Source organism: Nicotiana tabacum, chromosome 2 (genome assembly GCF_000715075.1).
Source record: "Nicotiana tabacum cultivar K326 chromosome 2, ASM71507v2, whole genome shotgun sequence".
NCBI classification, from domain to species: domain Eukaryota; kingdom Viridiplantae; phylum Streptophyta; class Magnoliopsida; order Solanales; family Solanaceae; genus Nicotiana; species Nicotiana tabacum.
In genome coordinates this window covers 16,738,738-16,747,265 of record NC_134081.1, presented here as the reverse complement: position 1 = coordinate 16,747,265, position 8,528 = coordinate 16,738,738, and the positions used below count along the sequence as shown (strand labels likewise).

Sequence of the window (8,528 nt, the reverse complement as noted above, 5' to 3'; positions counted from 1 at the left end):
GAATGGAAGAAGACCCAATCGAAGAAAAAGGAATAAAGGAAAAGTTTAACTTCACTTTTTCTTTATATTCTTTGTCCTTCCATTAAAGATACCCTAAGTAGTTGAGATAATTAAAATGAATATTCCCCTAATTAAGATCAGGAACATATGCTTACATCTCAAGGTTGTTAATTAAACATCTGATAGCTTTTTAGTATTAGAAGTAATTTATTCTCTGAGCAATATTTTACTCTTTAACTGAGCTAAAAAGTTGGATATCCATATGTACGAGTGTGACAGTCTAGCTTCTATAAATACTTCTCCCTGCTCAAGCCTAGAGGACCACTTCTACTTTGTCACTAACCAAAAATTACAAAACCATTCTCTATTCAATAAACTACTGAGCCTGCTAATTACATAAATTCATCCTATTTTCCTCTTGTTATTCACAAAATACCTTCCTGAACCATAGCATAAATTTATCGTGCATGTCCATATAGCCATATTTTGTGACGTGCAAAGAATAGTCATCTTGTTGGTAGTAAATGAGTGTCCCTAAAGTTGTTTAGTGGCTCTGAGAAAGTAGTCATCTTGTTGCTAGCAAGTGAATCATGTCCATATAGTCATATTCAGTGGCGTGCAACGAGTGGTCGTCTTGTAACTAGCAGGTGAATGTCCATATAGTTGTTTAGTGGCACAAACAAAGTAATCATCTTTGTTGATTGATAAGCGGTGGAATCTTCTAATTAGCCATTTAATTTAGTGGCGTGCAGAAAGTAGTCGTCTTATTACTATCATGGCAACTACCATGGTGGCAAAACGAGCACGTGCCATGTGGTGGATGAGGCTACACTCCGCCATTCGTACCGCCTTAGCATGCACCATAGTGGGTTGTGTCACCCTATATAGTCCACCTTCACTTGCGAAGCAACTAGCATTTCCTTCCTTTTCTTACGTTACATCTATATTCATAGTATCCGATGCCACTTTAGGTCATGCCTTAAGAGGATGTTGGCATGCATGTCTTGCCACACTTCAAGTCATGCCTCTTTCCATGCTAGGCTTATGGCTACATGGCTATGTCACTACCGACGATTTCTCGCCGGAAGTAGCCGCCTTAATGGTGGCGGTAAGCGCGTTTTTGGTGGCGTTGCCGGAGAGTACGAACTTGATGTGTAAGAGAATTGCTTTTGGACAGCTTGTTATAGTGTACGTTGATGTTGTTATTCATGGGGTTTATGTCAATTCTGCTGTATTGCACCCTCTTAGAATTGCTTCTAGCACTGGTCTTGGAGCTGTGGCTTCTATCTTAGCTCTGTTGTTGCCCTATCCCTGGCTAGCTAATCATGAGGTATGCATCAAACTTCAATCAAGTTTCAAAATATTACCATAGCCCTATCAAGGTTCTATCTTCTCTGAACGGTTATATTTGATTATCTTTTAGCGTAGCTTTTCAAACTGCTAAATCTAATTTTGCACGACGACCATTTTGGTTGATTGAAAAATAAAGATCTTTAAATATGGATATTTGATAGAAACTGATATACTTAATTAGATTTAAGTTATATATATCGATAGAGTAGTGAATCTTTTACTCCTTTAATATTATTTTACCTATTAACTATTTATTTTAGGTTACTAAGCAATATATATTGAGTAATATTAAGTAAAGTTACGTACAATTATCTTTTAAGTTACTTGATTTTGTAAATACTTTTCATACCATTAACATATAGTAGATATTAAACTCCTTTTAATATGTACCATATTGACCATTCAAATTGTTTTTATAGTTTCGATGTAACCGAAGTTTACAGCTCATGTTGAAAAGTCAAGCAAATTATCACTTGTTTTAACCGTAAAATCGCCATTTAGGTATATTTTTAAATTTGCTCAATGGTTTAGTTTGTCTAGTATTAGTAATATGTTTCTCTTTAGAAAATCCTTAAGTTGAAAAGGAAAGATGATCGATGTTTCAGTGTAAACTTGGTCGATCAAGACACTGATGTAGTAATTTGGATCTTCTAGGAAACGTCCATTTGGCGTATGGAAATACAGTATTTGCAAATCAATATTTGTTTTATAATTTTATCAATTGTTTTAATTTCAATTTGATATGAAGAACTTGAAGTTGAAAAAACTTGCTTTGAGGATTACTTTGAGTGAAATGATGGCCGTTTCAGTTTCACTCACAAAAATTCTACTGATTCTTTCTCCAAGTGAAACCTACGTCCAAACACAATTGTCGACCTCCTTTTCCGTTTCAATCGCTGTTTGGCCATACAAAAAATTTTTCTTTTTTCGAAATCGGTGTTTGTTCATAAAATTTTTAATTTTCACTTGAAAACGAATTTCGAAATTTTTCGAAAATTTGAAACACTCCAAAAGGGTGTTTTTCAAAATTTTCAAATCACTCAAAAAAATTCAAAAATAACCCAAAATTATATTCATGTCCAAACACAACTCTAACTTTCAAACACTATTTTCACTTGAAAATTTTTTTCACTTTTTTCCGGAATTTTACAATTCTTATGTCTAAACGCCTAATAGTAAAATTCTTGATGTTAAACTTGACATATATATGCATACTGCATTAGTTTGTGGTAGATAGAAGTGCCCTTATTCCTATGGCAAATTGATTGATTATGTGCTTGGTATGGTTCTCTTCTATGGTCCATAAACATCACAGATGTTTCCAGTCTGTTTGAGCAAAATTGTAAACGTAAGGGGAATTGAATTTCCACATTAGAAATACCTTTCTAACCATTTAGGAGTAAATATGTAGGGTCAGTAACATATAGTTGTTGCCTACTTCATTCAATGTTTTAATAATAGAATTTATAACATCATTCTGATTTCTGCCCTGTTACTATTATAGAACAACGTGTTAGATTTTCATATCATACGACAATAACAATAATAAATTTAGTATAATCTCACAAGTGCGGACTGGAGAGGGTAGTGTATATGCAGCCTTACCCCTACCTTGCGAAGGTAGAGAGGTTGTTTCCATAGACCCCCGGCTCAAGCAAAGTACAGTCATAGCAATTTCAAAAAGAAATACAGTAATGAAAAAGTTATGAAAGAAAAGCCGTATCAATAGCAAGATAATAAGACAAAGGAATCAAAAGAAATAACATGTTGTCTGGTAATAATTTCCTTTTTCTCGTATCTGTGGCCTATCCTACTTATTGTCTGGTAACTAAACGACTAAATAGTTTTCTAAGATCATAGTAAATGTCCTAATTTAATTTAGTACTGCATATTTATGATTAAACACATGATACTATTGCTAATATTGTGAATAACATTGCCAACAGGTGAGAAACCTATACAAAATTTATGCAGAAAATGCTTCAAAGAGAATAAATTTATATTTGAAAGCAATCCATACTCAAGATGATCAGATAGCCATGGAACTAATATCTCAGGCAAAGCCCTCTGCTGATACAGGAACTAAGCTTCTTGAGACTATCAAATTCTTGGAGGTAAGCTCATGAGATCCCTAAAAAACTTCTCAATCTTTGAATTCATCGGTTCTTGTTTGGGTTAATTTCACGTATGATCACTAAATTGTATCCACCATAACAGTAAAGTCATAAAATTATTTTTGGCACTAAGTTTACCCACTATAACGTAAAACCTATGTTGCTCGGACGCTCCGAAAATGTTGTCGGGTTCGTGTCGAATCTTCCAAAAGTAGTGTATTTTTGGAGGATCCAATACGGGTGTGGCAACATTTTGGAGAGTCCGCGTAACATAGCGTAAAACTACTAAATTTACCTATTATAATAATAAAATAAAATAAAAATTTTAGTCACCACATTAAAGTAGCTGAATTTTACCCATTATAACGGTAAAGTCGTCAAACTGTACTAACCGTAACGACAAAACCTACCGATCAAGATGACTTTACTGTTTTAGCGGAAGAATCTTGTCAGGTTACTGTTATAATGAGTAAAGTTCAGTTAGGTTTGTGACTTCATAGTTATGGTGGATACAATTTACTGACCATATGTGAAATTAACCCATTCTTGTTCATAATCTAAAATACCCTCCTAATTTGAGCAGGAAGGTTTGCAATGGGAGAAACCTTGGCTGAGATTCTTGATTCCCTACTTCACAGATCCAGGACATGGTTTGCAAAACATGGAAGTTTCAATGAAAGGAATGGAAATGGCCTTAACTTCTTACCCTTCATTCCTCACCAGAATGATAGATGATGAGCTCTTTAAAGTCTCACATAATGTTCTGATGTTTCTTGGTGATAAAATGGGGCAAGATAGATCCATTTTACCACAAAATTCAGTGACAGAAGGGGAGTTTGAGAAAAGGTCTTCTAGGCTACCCCATGAACCAATTTTACCAACCAAACTAGATCAGCCAGCACATTTCTTCTTATCTTGTTTAAAAATGTGTACGAGTGATTCTGACACGATCACGCCTATTACTGACCAAAGATCAAGAGAAACAATGGAAAGTAGTAACAACTCGTGCTGCAAACGAGTCTGCATCAATTGGACTGTGCCAATGATCAACGAAAGAATGGTGGTATTCGCGTTTAAGTGTTCATTTTCATTAGGGCTGGCCGTGCTACTTGGTCTGCTGTTTAATACAGAAAATGGATATTGGTCAGGCCTAACAATAGCACTCAGTTTTGTTACAGGAAAACAAGCAATTTTCACAGAAGCAAATGCTAGAGCACAAGGAACAGCCATAGGATCAGTCTATGGTGTACTTGGCTGCACTATTTTTCAAAAAGCCGCGCATATAAGGTTCTTGTCCCTCCTACCTTGGATTATTTTCACAACATTTCTAAGGCATAGTAGGATGTTCACTCAAGCAGGGGGAACAGCAGCAGTAATAGGTTCACTACTAATTTTGGGAAGAAAGAGTTATGGTCCACCTAGTGAATTCGCCATTTATAGACTCACTGAGGCCTTCATTGGACTAGCATGTTTCGTCGTTGTTGAGCTTATTATGCAGCCAACAAGCTCAGCCACTTTAGTTAAAAAGCATCTCTATCTGATCCAAGGAACACTCAAAGATTGCACTGAACACATGATTGTTGATTCAAGGCAAAAGGCGTTAATGGAGAAGCAAAAGAATCTGAAATCTCAAGTCCAAGATTTGGAAAAGTTCATTAAAGATGCAGTGTTGGAACCTAGTTTCTGGTTTTCTCCTTTTCCAATTTCTTGCTACCAGAAGCTCCAAAAATCTTTGTCAACAATGGCAGATGTTCTGTTTTTCATGGCCTATGATATCGAATTCCTCTCACAAGCGTTCGATAGCTATTATCCTGATAGAAAAGAGCTTCAACAATATATAAACAAGGACTTACAGCATCTCAAGAATGCCCTAAGCTCTGCAGTGAGCTGCTTTGAGAAAACCATTTCTAACAGACTGTTAAAAGCTTCTCAAATCCAACCAGAGCAGAATATCTTGAATGATCTTGAAGAAGGGAATTCGTCGTGTCCAAATGAGTGTATCATTTCTTCTACAAATGATGAGGAGATGGAGATGGTTTTAAGTTCTTTCCTAGAACACTCAAGGGAAGTTTGTGGTAAAGTAAGGGACATTGCAGGTATAGAGCTTAGAGAAACCATTGTTGGTTTTTTGTGTTCTTTAGAATTTTGCATGAGCTTTTTGGAGAGAGAAGTAAGAGACATTGACAGAGGGATAAAAGATTTGGTGAGATGGGAAGATCCTCTGGGTGAACCAATTTGTTCATAAAAATCTACCAGTTTTCTTTGAGTTGGGAGCAAATCCTATAGAGCCAAGTTTAGTAGCCTTAAAAACCAAAAAGCATAAAGCTGTAGATCTAAAATAGGGGTTTTAGCATTTTATCATCTATAGTTATTTTGCTTTTTCTTTTCCCATTTTAATTCCCCTTAAAATTCAAAGATAACATGTTATTCCGAATCTTCTATACCTCTGACTTCGTGTAAGAAACGTTTTTCGATCAAGGCAAACCTGAAAGAAGCGACAAAGCAAATTACAGAAACAACAATATCTTTTGCTTTTAACAGGAAAAACTTCTAAAACATTAAAGCAATGGTGGAAAAGGAAAAGATGTAAATCCTTTACTCCATTCGATAATCCTGTGAAGCCATACACTGATCAATAGTTTTCGATTAGAAGCAGTCAAGATACAACTCCATGCTCAGAAGAAAATGTTTATGCCACATCAAAGTTCATTCATCTAACATATAAAGATGCCAAAGGTAAATGAGCATAACTATGGTTGCCGAGGCTAATTCTAAAGAAACAACTTTCAATTGCCTTCATATTTTGGGTCTGCCATCACATAATGATAAGCAACCACCAGCACAAAGATAAAGATACCAAGAAAGTTGGCGAAGAAGCCCAGGTCCTGGTCGTCAATCATCTGTAACATTCATGCACAAAAGAACCAAAATATCAGACAAATCAACCAACCATACTTGTCACTCAATATGTGGACAATAACACTCTAAAAAAGCTAGTACAAAGAGAAGGATAGTCAATATAAAGTGACCAGCTATTCTAATCTACTTCTTATTTAAGTTTGAACATCATGTAGACTGTTGTTGAGTTTTTTTCCTTTGGCACGATCTAAAATACTTAACAACTCCAACTTTAGCATTCATACTTAAAAGTTTTAAGCAGCTCCAAATAACACCTGCTCTTTAATAATCTAAAAGACATTATATGGCTAGGTAATTAGTCAGCCAAGCTGTTCAACAGACTCTACCAGACACAAAAGGCGACATAGTAAAGCGCCAAAATGAGACAGGCAATATAGAAAACAGTGGCAAAAAAACAAACGCACCAACACACTGAGCACTCATTTTACATGGAGAACAATAAGGAAAGAAAAGACTAGAGATATCCATGATTGGCGTAACAGCGTATTATCTTGTGGCCAATGAGTGCCTAAGCACCAAGATGCCAGCAAAGGCCAGAGACTTGCAAAGCTGGATTCAAAGAACACATGCCAGCTCTTTATTTTTAGGTACATGACCTTATCTTCTCTTTTCTTCTCCCTTACTTTCTGTTCCTAAAAAAGTCAATCCAACAGCAAAAGGTTAAGCTTAGTCCCCTCTTCTCCTATTCTTTCTTTTCCTTCCCCTTCCCTCAAATAAAGTCGGAAACATCCTTTAATGAAGCTGTTTGTAAAGTCTTAAAAACAACTCTAGGCTAATGAACAAACCACATTTAGGTGTTAGTGTCACATTACACTTTCCTCTTTTCTCTTTCCCAATCAATCATAAAACAAGTACTCCACTTAATACTCCCCTTCCCTCTTCCTCTTCTTTCTTTTCTCTTCTTCTAAATAGTCCCTATTCTTATACCTTCATTTCTTTTAGTACAAAACATAAGGGTTTGGAATACTCTCAGGACCTATTTGGATGGAGGGATTTAATCCTATGGATTTCTAATTCATAAGATTAAAAACTATACACCAGTTTTGATACCATTTGATTTTAGCTGTAATTAGGATCATTCCAGATGAATAAAACTTCATTTTTGACAATTCTTTGAATTTAATAAAACTTCCTTTTTAACCATTATCTTCATACCCTTCAGAATCCTTGATTCACAATCTAGTTCTTCTACAACTCCAAATCTACTGATTCTACCTTTGAATTTATGTTCTTTTTCTTCTACATAATTCATTCAATTATGAATAAAACTTCCTTTTTAACAATTCTCGTTTTTAGCATATACATTTGACATTTATATGGCATTCCTTATGGAATAAACAGAGACGCCACACTTAATTTATCCGTGAATAACAATCCAAACAGCATGAAACAAAAGATCAAACATTAATTGCAATATATAACCAACAAATCATCTAAGGAATACAAATATTCAACAAAAATAGCATCTCAGAATATGCTCAATAAATAAGTAGACAAAATTGAAACTGGATAAATTTTGAGGGAAAACAGGAGGATTCAAGCATAAAGAAAATGCAGTATAGATCGAGAGATAATGAAATTATTTGATTTGCTATGAAAAAAGAACAAAGAACTTACAGTGATACTAAGACGAAACGGAGAATTGGTGTAAAATTCGAAGAAGCCTGACAGCTACGATCTCGATTTTCATCTCTTTTGGGAGACGTTGGGTCTATTTAACCTACCGTTGACGTGGGTGGGTGGTAATCGTACGTCGTCGTTTCTCAGAAGGTGGTAACTTGAAAAATAAAAATTGAATGTGGCTGCTGGGATTCGAGCCCAGGTCTCCACGGCCACAACGTGGAATTCTCACCACTAAACTACAGCCACTTGTTGGTATTGGGTGCAGAAACCAAAATTTAACTAAAACATTTTATCATTACCTTGTTTAGTGTATTGGGACGTTGGGTGCAGCAATTCTCAGTTTCAATCGGCTTTTAAGAGTTCAGTCTCTGATTAGTTTGATTATTCTCAATTTTCGGCTTGACCCTGTATGTTGGACTTTTTAAAATAAAACAAATAATGTATCATCAAATATATATGTGGCACTGATCTATTATTTATTTTTGTCTTTTTGATTCAAGGTCTTTCGGAAATAGTACA

At 35.3% G+C, this 8,528-nt stretch overlaps 1 protein-coding gene and 2 non-coding genes across 3 annotated transcripts; 1 reads left to right on the top strand and 2 right to left on the bottom strand.

Moving 5' to 3' along the window:
- Positions 1 to 318: 318 nt before the first annotated feature.
- On the top strand, positions 319 to 5,908 carry LOC107803590 (uncharacterized). The gene is made up of 3 exons (XM_016627335.2): positions 319 to 1,330; positions 3,300 to 3,467; positions 4,051 to 5,908. Exons 1-3 carry the CDS (start codon positions 776 to 778, stop codon positions 5,710 to 5,712), a joined length of 2,385 nt encoding a protein of 794 aa, XP_016482821.1. The 5' UTR covers positions 319 to 775; the 3' UTR covers positions 5,713 to 5,908.
- Positions 5,909 to 6,187: 279 nt separating this feature from the next.
- LOC107803591 (uncharacterized) lies at positions 6,188 to 8,139 on the bottom strand. The gene is made up of 2 exons (XR_012699467.1): positions 8,004 to 8,139; positions 6,188 to 6,367 (listed from the first exon to the last, which is right to left on the bottom strand). It is a non-coding gene; the product is annotated as an uncharacterized LOC107803591 (transcript).
- Positions 8,140 to 8,183: 44 nt separating this feature from the next.
- TRNAH-GUG (transfer RNA histidin (anticodon GUG)) lies at positions 8,184 to 8,255 on the bottom strand. Its single transcript has one exon. It is a non-coding gene; the product is annotated as a tRNA-His (tRNA).
- Between the last annotated feature and the right edge of the window lie 273 nt (positions 8,256 to 8,528).